Consider the following 20,567-nt stretch of genomic DNA (forward strand, 5'->3'; position numbering starts at 1 on the left):
TGCATGTTATTATTTTTAGTTCTATAGTTCTAGCACTTGATTTTGTGTATTTATGAATTACTCATTAACTTGATGCTTGTTCTGAGTCATTTAAATAAAGCCTCAGGTTCCAAAACAGGACAAAAAAAGAAAAGAAAACAAAAACAAAAACACTTCATACAGGAGATTACATTTCACAGTTAAGGTAAATAACCATTTACTTGATTATCCAGTTTGACTCATAATCAGTGGTGGAAAGTAACTAAGTACATTTATATTTTGATGCCAAATACTTCTGTACTTTTACTTAACATTTTAATGAATGCCTTTTACTTGTTACAAAGTATTTCTACACGGTGGTATTGCTACTTCTACTTAAGTAAAATGTCTGAGGACTTATTCCACCTCTGATCATAAACATACAGTAACGTTAATACTGGCCAATGCCAGTTCTGATGAATAAAAGCCAAGCAGAAATACTTTGTAATTACATTAAAATGTCAATAAATATGTAAACAATGTATTCTGTGGCTGCCAGTACTCTGAATTTGATCTTGCCTATATGTTTTTGATGGGACAGAGTTAGCAAAAATGGCTGATCAACCACATCTGTACGAGTTATTTCATCTCAGGCCCTCAGCAGCTCAAACCAGCATGGATGCTTTGGTGTCAGCCTTGTGGCGGAAACTCTTCCCCGGACAGTACTACGGACAAAACCACAGGCTGGATGTAATCTTTCCCAGGATGTCTTACTGGCCAGAAATGGCAACCCTGCCACTCTGTCCGTTCTACTTTGACCAGGTCTCTTACAGCCTTCCTACAAGAGACCAAGTGAAATACAAGTGGGTACCACTACTTTGATTTCCACTGTAATTTCAACATCAAGTCATTGGCAGGGAGGTTCCCAAACTTTCATGGACGTTACTTTGTAGTTTGGGATAAAACAGCATTTACCTTGAAATTTCTGATCAGAACAATGAGAATTTTTAGATTATGTCCTTATTTTAACTTTAATTTAATGTACTACGCTAAAGTCCGAGCTATGATCGCATATGGACTTCAGACCTTAACATGTCTATGTAAATCCATATAATTGGTGGACAAAGGTCAAATTTGCTGTGAAGCTTGTTGTGCATTTGTTTTTCTGAAACTGGCGCTTGGATGCTATAATGAATGATCTTGCACCCACTTGTGGCCTAAAGGGATTGGTGCAACCTCAGGCTGCCCTTGTTCGACTCCTGGGCAAGCTTAAAGCAAGAGCGGCAGAGGGCCACAGAGCAGCACAGAAGACATCATTCAAGCGCCAACCGAAAGGCCCAGCCCAGCTCTGCCATCCACTTGAGTCAACTATGTCAACTCCAAGATCGTAACACTGGCAGGAGTCTATCCACAAAACAGTATATTCATATGATGTATGGCTACCGCAGCTAACTGCCAACAACCTCAAGCTTTTGTCTAATAGCTGTAACTAAAATCTGTCTTCATTACAGATGTGAATATTGAACACTTGTCTAATGTGTGATTTGATACCAGCACACGTTTTAGGTGTGTGTTTTTTTTAGATATGGTTCATATTTTACAAATAATTATCAGGCTAATTCATATTTTATTCACATCAGTGTTAGAAATTAAGGGGGGCATAAAAAACAAAACAGGAAATCTCAGAACGCTCCTATAAAATGTGATTGATGGGTATAAATTACCCCCAAGATTTAAAAAAATAAATACATTATTTTTTACCAGTTTAGGCCAATATCCTAATCCTATCATTTTATTTTTATTCAATTCATTGCATTTCTCTGACATACACTCACACAAACAGCGCTGTTACATACAAATGTTGCACCGATAATAGCAATAGTATGCTTTTTATTAACTCATGTTGGCACAACATGGTGATCACTGTATATATTCAAATCCTTAAGGGCAACATTTCCCATCTACCTTGCCTCAAAATGTTGGGCAACAGTGTCCGAGTAGATGTTTTGGCAAAATCTCTCAAAAATGTTTTGCTAGTAAGTAGGGGGAATAAAGGTCAGGCAGTGCAAGACTATCGTTGAGGTGATTGCTGCATCCATGACGTACCTACAATAATCACAATCAGGAATTTAAAAATTAAATTGGAGCAATTAATCGATCAATCAAAATAGCTGCCAATTAATTCTCGGTCTATCAATACATTTAACATTTGTTGCAGCTCTAATCATAACATTGAGCTGATGGCAAGAAAAATCCTAACACAATTATGCTAGTTGTCTTCAATTAGAAGCCATGTATTTCAAGACAGAAAAACAATGACAATCATTTACTTTTTTTATGGAAAACATCTTTAATGGATTTTTCTTATGTAATGTCTTGTTAAGTGAGTACATATAGATACAAATGTTCTATCCTAGCTACAGTCAGGGCCAGATATTTTTTAGGAACCAGTAGAGTGCCTGTACAAAAAAAAAAAACACTCCCTTCACATGGTAGTGTGTCTTCTCAAGGCTGGGGACACAGGGCTAATCTGACATTAGGCCTTGTGCTGCAGTGAGTACATTTAGTCCAAAAATCAATGCAAGTCAGGGACTGCAAATCCACACTGTTGATACAGACACAGAGACTTACTCAATGACAAACGTGTGTCTGGACACCATTTTTTTTTTTTTTTCTTTAGGAGGTTATATTTTTTTTCTACTTGTAGAACTCATGCTCCTGCTCGTCCTTTTTGATGACGGTCTTATAAGCTTTTTCGAAGTCTTTGAACAGGACGATATACCTGTTCTCACGCACTGCCAACATGCCAGCCTGAGACAGCAGAGGAAGAAATAAAACAGAAAAAAAAAAAAAAAAGACATCAAATATTGTTTGTTCCATTCATTTTTCTCGCACTGTTAAAATACATCAAAAATGGGTTAGGGTTCTCTAGCTCACCTCTTGACAGATGGAGTTGATATCGGCTCCAGAGATCTTGTCTGGTCTGGCCACATCTGTACATTCGTTAAGGACGAGTGAACAGCACAGCAATGCCAAAATACAAGCAACAAAACATCCGCGTTTCGAAGCTGTGTTTAAACATAAATGAATATTGGAATGATGCGGTGTTAACAGGTTGCAGACTCTCAGCCTCAACACTGTATGCAATTTGCAAACGCACCGGCTGTTGTGTTTCGATTAGTTTTCTTTTTGTCTTTTTGATTGACATTTTTTGCACATTTGTCAGTTTGCAGGCCGTACAAACGATCCACAACATCTACGCTATTGTCCTGCAACCACAGAAAGTCGTTATCAGTCAAATGGGATGTTAATGCCCCTACATAACCACAGTTTTGACACTAAGACGATAAAACAATGACTTCTTCCATCTCATACTCACTCAAACTAGGTGTTTAATGTGATACTGATGCAACCATGAAAGTTACACCAAACATCACACGTCATTAAGTACAGAAGAACTACATCAGCAGCAAGAGAATTTTCAACAAAAACACAGATGAGTTCCTGCTTGCAGGCTCTGTGTATTAGATAGTGTGCAAGTCTACACTCGTATGACTGGAAGATAAACACTAAAAATGTATATTCTTACATCCAGTTACCAACTGACTATGACTTAAATTGTGGCTTTATCATTTTGTTTCTGTACAAACTGGCTTTATTTTAACACAAGCTCTACCCGGTTTTGTATGGTTTACAGTGGCAATAATACGATATTAGCATCCCTGACATTTAGTCGACTTCCCAGCATGAGCTTAATATCTATCTAGCCACTCATCTATACACCCAAATAGACTGATTAAGGACTAGACTCCCCCACACACACACACACACCACACACACACACACACACACACACACACCACCACACACACACACACACACACCACACACACACACACACATCAAAAAGGATACAGTCCTCCAGGTCGACCTCCTCAGAGAGGTTCATTTTACTGGTGATGGTGGAGAAAACGAGACGTTTCTGCCTGCGGTCGGGCAGGGGGAACTCAATCTTTCTGTCCAGACGACCAGGACGTAGCAGGGCTGGGTCCAGTGTGTCTGCTCTGTTGGTGGCCATGATCACCTAAGTAGGGTTTAAATGTGAGCATTAGAGCTGGGCGATACGGAGAAAATCAAATATCCTGATATTTTGTACCAAATACCTTGATATCGCAACGATACTGTAGGGCTAACTATTGGTGCTTTCACAAAACATTTACAAAATTTGATTTTTAACAAATAATCATATGTACCATGGATATAACGACTAGGTGGTGAAAGGCAAATAAGAGAACAGCTAGATGTAAGGTAAGTTCAGAAAATTCACTTTACTTTAGGGCTGGGACGATATGCTTTTGTCCCGATTAGATTCTTTCACGATACATGGGTGGCAATTCAATTTCTATTTTAATTTTTTTGCGATCGAATAGTATTGAGTATTGCAATTTTCTTTTCCTTCTTTAACAAAAGTCAAATAATACATTTCCAGAGACAATATATCATGAGACATTTCTACAAACTAATTGTTTTATAGGAAGAATGCACATGCAAGTCTGAGCTGCTTTTGCTTCAGAGCAAAATGTCCATTTAAGGTTTTGAAGGTTGACAAAATAAACACTTTGGGTGCTTGCTAAGGTGAATGAATGAACATAATGGCTTAGTAAATGAATGGCTGGTTTGACAGTGCTCCAGTGCCATCACCGACACCACGAGTCAGTACATATAGAGATGATGCAGTCACGAGGGGAAAGTTAAGAGCTTCCTCAGACAGGTGGACTTGGCTCACCTTGACATTGACGTTCTGGTCAAAGCCGTCCATTTGATTTAGCAGCTCGAGTAAGATTCTCTGCACCTCCCTATCAGCTGCAGAAGAAAGAAAACAAGGTCAAAAGGGTACTCTTTTTTTTTTTTCCTTTTTTCTTCTACCATGATGTTACTGCATTTACAAGGATGTTTTCGAGGGAACACAAACATCTTGAAATGAGAATCTTGATTTCAATAAGAAAAATTGGAGCAATGTTTGTCCTTAAAAACCTGAAATCTACAACAAAACTTGTTGGTTTGTACACAGCAAGTGACACATGAGCCACACACGTTCATACCTCCAGTCTGTGCATCAAAGCGCTTAGTGGCGATAGCATCAATCTCATCGATAAAGATGATGGCCGGGGCATTTTCCTTCGCCAGCCGGAAGACATCACGCACCATACGAGGGCCTTCACCCAGATACTTCTGAACAAACTCAGAGCCCACCACACGGATGAACGCCGCTGGGAACAGAGACATTGGAAAAAGTTATTTCATTTTCACTGCTGTACATACTCATTATCAATAATCCATAACTAAAATACAGTGTGTACTGTAGACATCAGTTGAAGTCAGTAGTAATCTGTGGTGTTTTATATAAAAAGGTCATAATGTGTTTTAAAGGGTTTGAATCCATCTTGCGTTGTAAAGATAAAAAAAAGAAGAAAAAAAAAAGGAAAATCTAATTTGGTATAAAAACAAGATATCGCATTACATTAAACACATACAGGACTCTGATATGGTAAGTACCTGTAGTATGGTGTGCCACAGCCTTGGCCAACATGGTCTTACCACAACCTGGAGGTCCGTACATAAGGACACCCCTGGGTGGGTCAATGCCAATCTGAGAAAGGAAATAGACCAAAGTTGTTAAGTACCTAGTGAAAGTTTTTTACATTTTGGAGAGAGCAAATCCATGTTATTTCCCTCACTGTGACAAGTGGGAGTGTAAAATACATTAAAAGTACTTGCTGTCAATGCAAAAATGTCACATTTCTCTTCAATATCTGACCTGTTTGTAAAGCTCAAAGTGTGTGAGCGGCAGCTCTACAGCTTCTCGGACTTCCTGCTTCTGAATGTCCATCCCACCGATGTCCGCATACATCACATCTGGCTTTTGGTCTGGGAGCAGAAACACAGTGAAAAGGAAAGTAAGCTTTGCTGTTCAAACATTGTAAACTTTATACTGGTACTACTTAAGATCTCAGACTTTCCCTTTACAGTTTCAAGAAAAATGTCATCTATGTAGCCTAGAAATCTAGCCAGGGGGGATAACCACTCTCCGTTGGCTTGCGAGCTGTAAAAACCAAACTCTGGACAGGCCAATTACATCATGTATAGAGTCGGTGGGCGGGCTTATGGCTGTTGGGAACAGCAGTCTTTCGAATCGGCTTTGGCCACGCCCGCGACTCTGGAAGACTTGGAAGTTAAGCTTTCCTTTGAGAAAAGAACAAAGAACGGCACTGAAGTCATTCTTAAAAAAGGAAGATGTGTTCAGAGTTTTGCCGACCAGATACTGCAAAAGTTTAATCTATCAACTAGCTTTGCTACCTTCTTCGTTGCTCTGCCTGGTTGTAGCGCTATCCTATTGCGTGCAGAGAGAATTTGAAAGATAACCGTTTATCCCGCCCCTTGGATTGAGCCCTGTCAATGGTGAGTTCCCAGACCCAACATCTTGATGTGGGTCTGGCTTGTCAGACTATCAGCTATGAATGGCCATGACTGATCAAAATTTCACTGATTTGAAATCATGAATACAATTTTCTGCGACACTAGCAGAAAAAAATGTCTCCAGATACAACCATGGTCATCTTTGTTTAGGAGCTATTAAAATAGGACCAGAAAGCAGTAGTACTGAGTGTTGTACCTGACGTCAGCATCATGATGCTGCTGTCAGCTTCAGGAGGGAGCACATCCACCAGGGCGTTGCTGTGCTTGTGTAAAGCCACTGAGGCGTTGGGCTTCAGCAGCTCTCTGTCAATGGTGCTCAGGATGCGCACATAGTAGTTGGACCCTGAAAGCAGAACAAAGATGAATAAAAGAAGAAAGAACACAGGAACATAACTTATTACAAATTTAAACATGTACTTCAAACTGTATAATTCAATTTTTTACAGAACATTTCTTCTAAGTTCTCTCTCGAGACTCTGAAAGCCTGAACATGATAAAGAATTAAAATATACAGCGTGTATGCATCATCTGCCATTTCATTAATTTTTTATTCTCAGCTCTGTTTATTTATTTATTTTTACAGTCATCGTTTTGGGCGTTTAATGCATACCATTTTGTTTTCCAATTATCTCTTGTAATTTTAAAGCTAGTAAGAATTGCTCCTCGGCATAGAACATATCCCCTTAATATTAAGCTTGACATTAAGTTGTGACACGCTAAAATGTCCCCTACAATATAAAACATCAACAGGAAACAACAGATTCTATTTTAGTGTTTTTAAGTGCATATTAGAGGGCAGGTGTAACATCTGACCACTACCCTTCCAAAACCTTGAGGACCAGTCAAGCCCAGTTCCAAATCTAGAGTGTCTGTAAATGCTATCATGCTATGAATCAAAAATTCCCCACTGAAATTTCCCATAGATCTTTTAATACAATGCTTTGAGCACTTCAGTCCATGTTGTTATTACTTAAAGTTAACACTGGCAGCACATAATTATTTTTAGACTCTGTAGGTTTGTTTTTGTTTTTTTACATTTAGGCAGGTTTTTCTTTTGACGTACCTGTAGTGGAGCCGACAATGGCTGTGTTCTGGTCAACAGCTTCCAGGAACTGGCCAATGACGAGTGGGATGCTCTGTATCCTCTTAACCTCCTCCTGAGCATGGAGGAATTCTTTCTTCAGGTTCTTCTGTTCATCTTTGATATACTCCTCCTGCACCTCCAGGAATTCCAGCTCCTGCTGCAGCTTCTGCAAAAAACAACAACAACAAAAAAAAAACAGAAAGAAGGGTTGAGATCCTGCTGGAGATTACATTACATGTCATTTAGCGGACGCTTTTATCCAAAGCCACTTACGATTGCTATATATCAGAGGTCGCACACCTCTGGAGCAACTAGGGGTTAAGTGTCTTGCTCAGGGACACATTGGTTGATGTATCACAGTGGGAATCAAACCCGGATCTCCGTATACTATAAATAAACTATTCAATCATTGTTTTATATTCCATATCATATCACTATTATGGAGCTTATTCTAGTTTACTTTACAGGTGCACCAATATCAAAAAACTGATATATTTAAAAAAAAAAAAAGTCTCAATGTCAACAGAAGAAGGTGAATCTTATGTATACATGCAATGTGCGAAATGTATTTCTCTACCTTGGTAATGTAATCCTGATAATTAGACTGACTTGAGTTTGTTTTTCGCAACGTCTTTAAAAATCACAGAAAAATCTGAGATATGGGCGGCAGTTCAGAGATTTGAAACCTTTACCCGACTGTAATTTTATACATGAGGGTAATTTGTAGAATTTCACTTTAACCTTTTCTGTTTTATTTGCCTTTAACCCGAATCCATTATAACCACAGCCCTCTGTTATACATGAATAGACAGAATAAAACATAACATTCAATTTTGAAGCCTACAGTTTGTCATACTCATAGATACATTTTAGGTAGATTATCACTTTTATCACAAATTTATAAACCGGTATCAGACCTTGTATCTGCTGTAAAGATCCTCAAGATCTTCTGGTTCTGGTGCCAGAAAGGACAGGCCTGTCTGAGGTCTGGAGGTCAGTACTGCTGGCATGTCGTCCTGTGAATGTGACAACACCCAAAAACATTTAGCATAAACAGAAAATCTCATATTTGACATCACACATTAGTGAAGGGCTTGTATTGTATTTCACCCAAACCAACAGAAATATAAATAAACAAAAATAAAATAACCAGATATATTTATGGTAACGTTACAGAGTACTTCCAGCAAAAAACTAAATTTACAAAAACTCACTGATAAACAAGAACTGTATGCTCGGTTAGCTAGCTTGTACCTAACAGAGACAAACACTAGTTAGCTTAACGTTAGCTACCCTTAGCTCGTTAACATCTAACGTTAGCTAACTTAAACGGTTCGCAAAAGCAAAAACTGATTATTTAAAGGCATTTGCGAAGCACCGGTGAAAACATAATTTAACATCAATCTTTGGTGAATATAGTTTTATAAACCCTCAGCGATTCTAAAGCATATCATTTTTCTTGCGCTCTACAGACACCATGCTAACGATAGCTGCTAACTTGCATGACATAGCAACTAACGTTAACCTTAACGTTACGTTACACAGGGTAGAGAATGAATTGGCAGGTTTACGTTTCAGCAGTGTTAACGAGAGTGAACAAATAGTCAAATACTGCGACAAACACACACGAAAAGCAACACTCAAACACTTAAATTTACAAAAGCCTACCACAAAAACTCTGTCGATTTTAAGAGGAAAACAGGAAACAATCTCACTAATTCATACCGGGTTCTTCTCTACAGCTACGATGTCCTCCATGTTGAAATATGTCTACCGATTGACGTAATGACGTATTACGTTTGCAGAGGGTTGTTTGGGTAATGTAGTTTATCGCAGAGTGCAGGCATTTAATTGTTTTAGGCTACAAAACATGATTTTTTTATTGTGCAGAAGTAATGGTTTGGAAATAAGTCGGTCTTTTCGGTCCTTGCTTTTTACCCATCCTACAACTCCAAGCATCCACCTTTCAAGTAGCCTAATATATATTTTATAGTGTTACTGTAAACACATAAATTACAGTTTTTTACAATCACTTTGCTACTAATTTCAGAACCTTGATGTCAATTGGGAGCATAGAAACAGTGTCTGATAAACAGTAATACATTACAGTAAAGAATGATGATGAAATATGACATCCATAGATCATGTAGTCTAATTGGTTCATGCTCTACGCTAATTGGTGACAATAAATCTTGTTATCTTGAAACTTTCATGATCTAAACATGGAATATTGTTTGTCTGTTTCCATACAACTATGCATTAAGAGTAATGCAACAGTTACTTATCATTTTGAGTAGTTGTATCAATTGATAGTTAGATGATTGTAATGAAATGAATAGACAATCATCTGAAATGTAATGTGTGAATTGCTTTTTGAAATAGTAGTACTTTGATGTTAAGTTGTGTCATATTGAACAGATGATCTTTGTTAAATGTACAAATGATCTTAGGTTTATGTGTATTGTATCCAAGCAATTGAAAAAAGTGTTAGAGTTTAAAAAAAATTTGCATTTTGATCATTGTTTGTGAGTTTTGTGTCTAGAGTTTTGAAAAATGACATCAAGGTTCTGAAATTAGTGCCAAAGTGATTGTAAAAAACTGTAAACATGTCTGTTAAATATACAATGTATATATTGTCATATCCACCTACCTCATATAAGCAACCTGTTACATTAATTATTATTTAGGGTTTCCAGTACCATTTGCACTTTTCCATTGCCCGATTGTATTACTGTTTACAATCCTCATAGCTATGTGTGTGTGTGTGTGTGTTGTGTGTGTGTGTGTGCATGCGTGCGTGCGTGCGTGCGTGCGTATGTATGTGTATATGTCAAATACTAAAGAATAGCATACGATTCTTAGGATTTTCATTCACTGTGTGCCCTAACTGTGCAAGTGGGTGTGCAGAGAGCGTTATTATGTATATCCTGTTGCAGAGCGAGGGTCCTTACACCTCTGCAATGTTTGTGTGAAGAGGGTGTATGCACATTCACCACAGAGGTTTCCATTCAAGGTTCAACTGAAAAACGCTATAGATGATCTTACTCAAAATACATATTTTCTCTTGTGTGGGAGAACACAAGAACAACGGTCAGCAAGTAATTTGTTATTTTAGTTAAATTTATAAAGTAATTCTTGATCTTGAAACAGCAGCAGACAGAACAATCTCCACTTACTTGGTTTTTTTTCTGGAGCTTGCAATCACACGGTCTTCATCAGCCGTTCTTGTTCACATTGGCCAAAACGTTGAGCTCAACAGTTTATTCTTGATCTTGGAAACAACAGTCGTCACAACATTCTTTACCTATTTGCTTTTGATAAAATCACAAGCTCCAGAAAAAGCAAGTTAACGGACCTTGAGTTGAGATTGTTTTGGCTGACTGCTGTATTCCCAAAATCAAGAATGAACTGTCAAGCTCAACTTTAACAGATGCCCTAAAAGTGCTAAGAATAGTGGCCGGGTTGGATCAGTGGTAGAGCAGGCGCACATATACTGAGAGGTTTATGCCTTGACGCAGAGGTCCAGGGTTTGAATCCGACCGGTGACAATTTCCTGCATGCCTTCCCCCTCTCTCTCAACTAGCTATCCTGTCAAAAATTAAAGGCGGAAAATCCCCCCAAAAAAAATAATAAAAAAAAATAAAAAAGTGCAAAGAATAAAGGACAGTTTTAAGACAATTGAAACAAACTTAATCTGCTGATGAAGACTGTGACTGTTGAAAGCTCCAGAACAAGCAAGTAACAGGACCTTTAGTGGAGTGTCTGTTTTGTCAACTATGTTATTCTCATATTCAATACAACAAAACACATGTAAAATAAGTCCTATTCAGACTTTAAACCAAAAAACCACATCCTTTCAGTGTGCTTTCATTTCCAAGCCCATGAAAAAAAGTTAGTAAATGTGTATAAATGTGAGTAAATGTTCTATATACTGCCTTTTTATTTATTTAATTGCTTTGCCGAAGTTAAGAAATGCTATCTTAGTACCGTCAAAAATAATGATACAATAGTGGGAGTGTCACTGGATTAATATCTTTCAGCTTGGGAGGAAGTGGTGTATCAAACGCCTGCATGTACTTTATCTGTCAGGACTCAAAGGTGGTACTGTCGTCTTTTTAAGAGAGTAATATTGAAGATATTTTTTTCTGAGATGCATCACAGCTTCATAGTGAAGACATCGGGGTGGGCACAACAGATGTTTCTCTACTTTTTGGTTTCAGGTAAAATGTATAACAATTTTGGATTTGTAGATGAAAAATGTATGTGTGTTTGTGATAGGGATTCTAAGCTACAGGGACATTTACTCATTTTGCAATTCAACACTGTGTTTAATCATAAATGTTTGTAGGCTCATTTGCAGGCAATTTCAATTTATTTTAAAAATATTTTTTTTATCTGGCAAAATACTGTCTCAGGAGCACTAATGGGGGTAGGGGACTATGGAGTATTTTGTGTTATTCTGTCATAACTTTTAAAAACTGTTCAGACAGATAAAAGCAACATGGATTTGAATTATGTTATTTTTACCACAGTAGATTCTTCTCCATCTCTGGACTTTTTTTTTAAATCAGATCATTCTATTATTATTATCATTATATGTTAGACTGATTGAGCATTTGTCCTTCACATTCTCTTTGTATTGTTCTTTTATTCTCAAAACGTTGTCTCCCTTTATAAAGCTTTATACAATTTTGGTAATATCTTTCTCTGGCCTGACATCATTAGTTAAAACAACTTACCAGGTTGCAACTTTTACTTTACATGTTGTCATGGGCGATTTTAGACCCTTTTTAGGGGGGCTCAAGCCCCCTTAAATTTCATCTCTGCCCCTCTAAAAGATAAGATAATAAAAAACATATAAATTTTTTTTAAATCAATTTTGGTGCTTCAAGTGAGAGTTTGCAAACTTGTCTGTTGTAGTGACATTGGACAAACAATTACAGGTTCAAAGGGCTTGAAACAGGTTTAATATCCTGTGATGCTGAGTCTCGCTCTATCTAATCTGTCAGAGGGAGAGCAGGAGAGCGGTTATAAAGTTTAACCTTGGTAGTCTCCAGAGAAAGAGAAGAATTTGGTAATTTCATGGCGCAGATTAGAATTTAGTAAGCAACTTAAATTGCTGAATGTTAGAACATTGTGTCAAATTGGTCGTAATTACTGAGACTTAGAAAGTGTCAGGTTTAGTTCCATCATAGTGTCAAAAAACGTTAGTGGACGTTGTTGTTCAGTAGCTCAGAGATTATCGGCTAATGAAATTACAGATTTAGCGGGGGGAGGTTAACACTTTTGCAACGCACTGTATCTGTGTCACATTCTCATTAGGGGCTGAGCCCCCCTAAAGGTCTGATCCTAGAATCGCCCCTGCATGTTGTTGGTAAATGCTTGTGTGCAATGTTTAGGAACTGGCAACCTCGAAAACTGAAAGCTGAAGCCAAAATACAAAGGGAAAGACATATCCTATACCTTTATTGTAATGAAACTGCTTGGAAAATCCCCAATTACTTCTCCATTGAAGGGAAGTTTAAAAAACCCAGAAGAAGTCTAATTTCACCTCTTCTTGATGCTTTGAATAGTGATTATTAGCTGTTGAGTCTGGAAAGTTTGGGGAAGTGTGGGAGCATGCAGTTTCTGTCTGCATTTCAGCTCCGGTGCTATGCATCTCTTTGGCTAAATTTGGATTTTTAATTTTTCGGGTCCAGTAACTGCCAAAATGGCAGGACCCCAAACTTCAGGTTATAAAACATAACCTCAGAAATCTATGGCCAAAGTCACAGATGTCTGTTGTTTTACATTGTTGCGGTTTGTCCGAATGACCCATTCTTACGTAATAATTGAAGGTCTGATACTGAAGTGCTCAACAGACAGTAATCTGAAATATAAAATGTACTGCACTATTCTGGTGATCCACTTTCTAATTCTGATTGAATTGTTTTCTCTCTTATGTCAATGATTCAAGAACAGGTGAAGAAAGGTTTTGCCAAGAAAATCTTTCTAAGTTCCTAAATAGTTTTTTCATCAGTGAAACAGGATCAGGATCACACAGAAGTGTTTGTTGTTGTTGTAATACTCATTTTGACCACAAGAGGCTGAAGTGCACCACTACCCCCCATGTTCTAAATAGGACTAAAAGCATTCACGTTTTCTTCCAGGGTGAGTTTTAATTTCTCCATGCACTCAAAACAACAAACAACAAAAACTTAGAAACAAAAGTCTCAAACAATTTAGATCAAACTTAGAAAATGGATCACCAGAATTGTTTTTTCTCACTTGTCTCTCAGGGTTTCCATAACTATCACACGATCAAGTCAAGTTAGTTAGATAGCACATTTTATACGACAGGCGTAGACTCAATGTGCTTCAGAAATCCAAAACAATTTTCTCTATTAAGCTGAACATTAGTTGGTCGCGTGTCCCAATAAAACCATAAACTCACATGTGCAAACACTGTGGTCTTTTCCAGCACCCAGTCAAACACTTCCTTTAGCTATATTTACCATCATTTGAAAAGAATTACAAAAAGGCAGAAGTTGAGAATTTCTGTGAAAGACACTCTGAAAGTTACCCAGCATCCTGTCATTGTTCTGTTTTTCAGGTACTCACTCCTTGGTTACAGTCCACCAGCCTCCTGTGCTTACCACTGCTCTGGGTCATGATGTTATAATGCCGTGCCATCTCAATCTTTCCCAAAATGAGAAAATGATGACCCCACCGGTTCTGTATTGGGTGTACTTAACACAGGACGGCACTGACAATCCCAGAGTGTGGATCCCCTCTGAGAAATACGATGGACGTGTTGAGCTTCTGGACAATAACCCGAACACTTCAAGCAAGTCCATACTCCTCAAGAATGTCCAGTGGGCCGACAGTGGGAAGTACCAGTGCAAAGTCTCCGTCATCACAGAGGGTGATCGTTTCAGGAGGAGAGGAAATGACACTTTACTGATGGTGTATGGTAAATACAAGGTTTTAGAGTTTTCCTTTCCAAATATTTCTGGATCAAATGTCCTCACAGGGAGATACAGATCATGAGGACACTTTACCAGCATTTACATCTATAAGTTTGTACAAGGGTTTTGGCTCAACTTAAAGACAGAACTGGGATTAAAGTGTTGGTTTGCCAGGAGGATTAAGAAAATGGGATCGGAATCACGTTCAGTCACGAAAATGACAGATTTAGGATCTCTTTTTGAATAGACAAAGCCTAAATGACAGGGTAAGGGTCCCATATGCTTCGTGCACATGTGCTTGTGCAGTCTTCTCTGCAGACCTGCATCATCTGGAACCAAACTATGTATATTTATGTAACATATTTCCTTTAATCTTTTCCTCTAGGACAGTTGTCATAGAACTTTATTTATATATCACAGACACATAAAAAATATGCCAGATTTTGTTCTAAACTGTAAAGGGGAGAAATCTGACTGCTGACAACCTGCATGTAATAAGCGTTTAAAAGGTTGCTGCAGAATATGAACCATTTTTTCAAAGTCCATGCCATTGAGCTGACAAAAAAAAATTCTATACCACTATCCAGCTTTCTCGTGTGCAGATGTATATGAACACCAGCCGTAGGCATGGCTGTTGCAGTGACTGGACAAAAAAAAAAAACAGTGATGCAAATGTCTGTGTACTTTCACATGCCGTGTACACACCTATATTTCTGTCTGCGTGTCTTTTCAGATACCATGATCTTAAAGCTCACCGGTCACAATGACTCTCTGCTCGGGTGTAAAGTAAACGTGACCAGGGATCCCGGATTCGTTTTGTCCATTTTTCATGACGGATTCAAACTCCAACCTGTTGACACAGCCCCGGGAGATGCTGACGCAGTTCTTCCCTATGTCACACTCTCTGAGACCATTTCTCTGAGGAGCAAAGGGCAATATGAGTGTCAGCTGTACCTGAACGAAGATTTGGTAACAAAAAGCATCTTCAACTACCATACGCCTGGTAATAATCTCCCTCCTGATCTAGTTTTCATGCATGCGCACTAAAAAGTTGCCGCTCTGCACTGAGTGTTAAACACTATGAGAATTGTTGTTATTGTAAGACAAAATTGAAAAAATATAAGCCTATTCTTTAATACTACAGTAAGTCTGTTCTTTTGAGTTAGTCAATAAGTATGTACAGTCACTTTATTATCAATTCATTCTGGTCCCAGTCAACTGTTTTTGCCTTCACCAGACAAAATCGAGTGTCCTCTTAACCAAAAATGCATCCCTTAAATATGTGATAGGAGAGTGTTCAAGCTAAAACAGCGTGTTAAATTGCTCTCTAATTTATTAGTTTTTAGCTGTACTATAGATTTTAAACACTTTGGAAACACTGTTTTTACCCTGTTATTGCAAATGTTCGGCCCGTGGTTTCCTACATGTCCCGCAGGCTTCCACACAATCTTCAACATCAGCCCTGACATAATTGCTGTAGCATCAGTCCAGTTGTTATTGATATCTACCCACATCTGGTGAAAAGCTTGCCTCTCCTAACTAGAACCGCTTTAAGCATGGAAACATCAGTGAATATAATTTTAAAGCGGCACTAGACAGTGTGAAGTTTAAAAGGCTTCATGTAATATGTCATCATTAAAGTGGAGACCTGTTTGATCTTTTCTCCTAAGTGGCTGCAGATGATGCAGATGCTCAAACAAATGTCTCGCTAACATGTCCAACAACTGTCTCCGGTGAGTCTGTCCTAACACGCAGAAAGCGCTCACTTTCTTTTGAAAAATGTTTCCTATTTTGTTCTTAAATTATCAACTCACACACACACACACACACACACACACACACACACACACACACACACACACACACACTACAAAAAGTCATTTGTAGACCTAGTGGTATCTAGAAATGCAGTTGGTTTTGTTTTAGTTTGGGCTGAACTTTTGATTTGCTTTTACAGGAGAAATGATTACATCAAATCAATCACTGTATCAATGTGTGAGACAATCTTTGGATTACACTTCATATCAGTAGTTTTGTGTTTCTCCGAGCCAGGTGTGGTGGTGTTTCCAGAGCCATGGCCTCTGTATATGGCTCTCCTCCTGGTGCCCATCACTATCCTGCTGGGACTCACAAGTGCCTTGCTGATGCGGATGTACAGATGCAGATACAGATGAGTTTGTCAACATCTGGCGGGAACGGAGAGGATGGAGACCCAGGGTTATAGGATTACTGTATGTCTCTGTAACATACTGTATATGCATTTAAGGACATAATTACAAATAATTTCTGATATTCTACAAATGTGACCGCCTAAGAATTATGTGTCTACTAATTCACAACGTAAACTGTATTTGACTGTTAAAAATAATATTGCATCGACAGAATACCAAGGTGCTTATATGATATATTACTAAGTTGTTAGTCATATTTAGTCATTCTTAATGCTCTTTAGCTGAATGTACAATCTCATGTTGATACTAGTCATGTTTTTGTGTGGTTTTGATTTCCCAGGAACGGTTCACTTTGAATCAGAAAATCTAAGTAAACCCCCCCATGACCCAGCCCCCCCCCCCCCCCCCGCCCCCCCCACAGGTTCCTCCTTCCTCAGAAATGTAAACGTCTGGTTCTTTTTTTCTAAGTTTTAAGCATCACAATCTTTTCTGTTCCCCTGTAGAGGTATATCCCCCTTTAAAGGTGACAGAGGGCAGCTGCACAAAGGGGCAGCCATTGACAGTGACCCATTTTTCCTTTAAATATTAAAACATGTTTCTATGATGTGATAACTAGAAATCCAATCATATTGCAGCATAATTTTAAGCATTAACCTGAACAACAAGCAATCAAATCTGTGGCTGAAACAGAGAATAAAATGTATCGTCTATCGATGCATCAATCCTGTCTTTTTATAAAATAATCACTGAAGATATGTTTATATAAACAAGTTTATCGTCAATACGTCTTACTGTATGAGTGGATATTTATTCTCACTGTGTTGTTGCTGTGATTAATACGGAGCCCCCGTATCTTGAAGAAACTTGATTGGGATGCTACAGGAGTGCAGGACGGAGCACAGGTAGACGGGCAGGACAGCGGAGCCGGAGCCGGAGGACAGCTGTGGATGTTTGGCGGATCGGCGCGTTGGCGTTGTGGCCCGAACGGGAAAAGCAGAGTGGACTTTGCGTGCTGCTGGCCCTCTTCCCCCCTCCCTCAAACAGAAAAGAGTAAAGACTGTAGTCCCTTTCTCTATAGACTGGTTGAAATCAGATTTTCTATTTTTGTCCAAATCGCACTCGCCAACGCCAACGCGCCGATCCTCCAAACATCCACAGCTGTCCTCCGGCTCCGCTGTCCTGCCCGTCTATCTGTGCTCTGTCCTGCACTCCTGTCGCGTCCCCAACGTTTCTTTTTCGCTCTCTATCCGCTCATCTTTCCTCCTTCTGTCACAGCCATTCATTATCAAAATGCGCACCCGGTGTCCTGATGAGATCTGCCTCAGGTGCGCTGGGAGGAGTCTTCAGTTCTGTGCCAGGCAAACCAAAACACCACACTATATACAAAATAAAACACCCAAAACACCACACTATATACAGCATAAGAAAACTCTGGGTGCCTGGCTCCACTTTGTGACATATACACATGTAAAAAGTATAAATATAGGCTATAAAATATGAAGAAGATATAGAGATATTATCTCGTGGCCACGAGATAGTTATAATAAATTTTTTTTTTTTGACAAAGTGGGACCAGGGGGGCTCCGTAGATTAAAGTTAATCCACATATAAAAAAAAAAAAAATCAAGAGGGATGTTACTGGAATTAGGGACAGAAAGGTCACACACACAGAAACGATGCATTTGCCAACACACACAGACACACACACACACACAGGAACGATGTATTTTCCAGGGCGAGGACAGGCATGCAATCACCAGAGTAATCCTCATTGCTGGCATAATGAAATGGCCAAAATGAGAGATCAACACACACACACACACACACACACACACACACTGAATTCCCTCTGAGCTGAGTCAGAAAGAGAGTAGGTGCACCTTTGGTAATGTTACATGTGTGTGAGTGTGTGTGTCCCCTGTGGGGGGGTTTAGAGATCAATGGTGGCTAGAAAGAAGGTGGGGTTGGAACCTGGTAGTTAGTCAATTGAAATGTCAAATAAGCAGGCTGTGAACAGGACAAGTGAGTAAATGAGAAACTTTCCACGTGGTTATGAGTGATTCAAAGACAAAGCAGACATTTACCAGATGTCAGATGTGAATTTGACTTAAAGATTGAGGTGTTAGAAACATTTGAATGAGAGGCAATTTTAAAGAAGGGGGCATTTGTAAAATTAATAAAATTGACAAAAAATGTAAAGCCCTGGTTGTTGCCATTTTCCATTCATTTAAGTTTATAATGAAAGGCACGTTGTTTATTTAGTGTAATAAATGAATGCCAAATAAACAACTTTAAATATTCTAATATGAAATTACGTAAAAAAAAACTGCTACTTGTAACTCCAAGTAGCCTACAGCCAAGGACAGATTACGGCCACCCACCCTCTTACATAGGAGCAAGACACCCAGACTGAAAGAGCCCCAAAACGACAATAAATGATGTGGCTGCGTTAACAGCACCACAAACTACAGCCTCCAAAATGACCATGAGGTTAAATCAGCTTCATTAGAGACACATACGTGTATTAGCATCCTATATACCACAGACTGGATTCATATGGCTGTAGGGACAGAGCTCTTCAGGCCTTTCTGCACATACGTCTATACCTGTGTCCAGCAGGGAGGGGGGGGGGGGCAGGGTTACATGGCGGTTAAGTGGATGATCTGGGTCATGTGTGATTAGTGCTTAGCAGATCAGGGATGAGGCAACATGGTCAGATATGTTGGGGGTAGGAATGAATGATTCTATTAGTATTGCAATCTATTGTAGCCAGGGTTCAAAATTAGCACCATCTACCAGCCAAATGCTTGAAAAATACGCAATTGGTTGGTAGATTTGCTTCACTCACCAGCCAAAAATGGTAAATGGTAATCTATTGGCCGTCTGGTAAAATTTGAACATTCACTAGCCATTTGGCTGGTGGAAGAAAAACTTAATTTTGAAACCCTAATTGTAGCACTGATACTTTTGTCTGTTAAGTACAAAGTGTGTCAGGTAATGCTTTCAAGTAGAGTATATTATTTAAATATCTTTAGTTGGCCCTCAGTAGCAATGCTCAGTTTCTCTATGGCCAGGCAGCTATTGTTCAGGTGGTGGTACACAGTTTTTCCATAAACAATATTCCTTGCACCTACCCAACAAAATGTGCCCTTTATGAGGACATAGACATATGTAAACTTTAACATGCATGTCCCCTCACTTCATGTCCTGTGTCCTGTGTAATGTCCAGGAATTTTGGACCGGGATACATGATAACCTATGTCTGATTGCCCAATAAGAATTTGTTCTGAGAGATGGGTCAGTCCTAAGCGTGATTATATATAAGCACATAAGAAGCTGGGTCCAAACTGGTTAAGCCAGAGGATGGAAGAATGAAGGGGTGCCTTCAATAAAGGAGTGGCTTCTGAGATGTCATAAACGGGTTTGCAAGATTGAATGGTTATTCTAGAAAATGGGGAAGTACGCAAGCTTTCTGCAGGGCTCCTAAGAAGCCATGTACTGTGGAGAAATGTATACTATGTGCTTGTTGTTTGTTATATATGCACATGTTTGTCATCTTGTCTTACTTTATCTAAACAAATGTTTATACAGAACATGTGTTCATGTTGAGAGATGAAGGTTTTGCATTTTGTTCCAAATAATACAAGGTTTTAATCATAGAATGCATGTCCCCTCCTTAGCCACATTTTACAAAAGTCTGGATTTCTAATTAAGACTATAGGGTGACATATGCACATTATCCATTTATATTACAACAAAGAAGTACTAAGACAACCCCCAATCTCAGATTTGACAAAATATTCATTTTCAGAAGCTCAGCGAAGAACTGCGCTGTCATGTTAAAAGCCACCACCGGGTAACCTGGCAAATGTGGAGGTTTATAAGTGTTGCAAGAGATCAGCACTGACCAATCAGAGCTTAGGGAGCTAA

General features: G+C 38.8%; 2 protein-coding genes across 3 annotated transcripts; one reads left to right on the top strand and one right to left on the bottom strand.

Annotated features, from left to right (window-relative positions):
• Positions 1-2,283: 2,283 nt before the first annotated feature.
• On the bottom strand, positions 2,284-9,326 carry psmc4 (proteasome 26S subunit, ATPase 4). Of its 2 annotated transcripts, none has more exons than XM_039806890.1 (11): positions 9,245-9,326; positions 8,437-8,535; positions 7,499-7,685; positions 6,632-6,778; positions 5,777-5,886; positions 5,515-5,608; positions 5,061-5,228; positions 4,745-4,821; positions 3,874-4,042; positions 2,896-2,951; positions 2,284-2,769 (listed from the first exon to the last, which is right to left on the bottom strand). In XM_039806890.1, the coding sequence occupies exons 1-11, from the start codon at positions 9,275-9,277 to the stop codon at positions 2,656-2,658; spliced, it is 1,254 nt and encodes a 417-aa protein (XP_039662824.1). In that variant the 5' UTR covers positions 9,278-9,326; the 3' UTR covers positions 2,284-2,655. The 2 variants fall into 2 exon arrangements, with proteins under 2 accessions (XP_039662824.1, XP_039662826.1); XM_039806892.1 differs by having other exon boundaries at positions 9,188-9,299.
• Positions 9,327-11,601: 2,275 nt separating this feature from the next.
• LOC120561727 lies at positions 11,602-17,028 on the top strand. Its single transcript, XM_039804942.1, has 5 exons — positions 11,602-11,739; positions 14,112-14,471; positions 15,200-15,469; positions 16,137-16,199; positions 16,519-17,028. Exons 1-5 carry the CDS (start codon positions 11,670-11,672, stop codon positions 16,638-16,640), a joined length of 885 nt encoding a protein of 294 aa, XP_039660876.1. The 5' UTR covers positions 11,602-11,669; the 3' UTR covers positions 16,641-17,028.
• Positions 17,029-20,567: the final 3,539 nt, after the last annotated feature.

Source organism: Perca fluviatilis, chromosome 7 (assembly GCF_010015445.1).
Source record: "Perca fluviatilis chromosome 7, GENO_Pfluv_1.0, whole genome shotgun sequence".
NCBI lineage: Eukaryota > Metazoa > Chordata > Actinopteri > Perciformes > Percidae > Perca > Perca fluviatilis.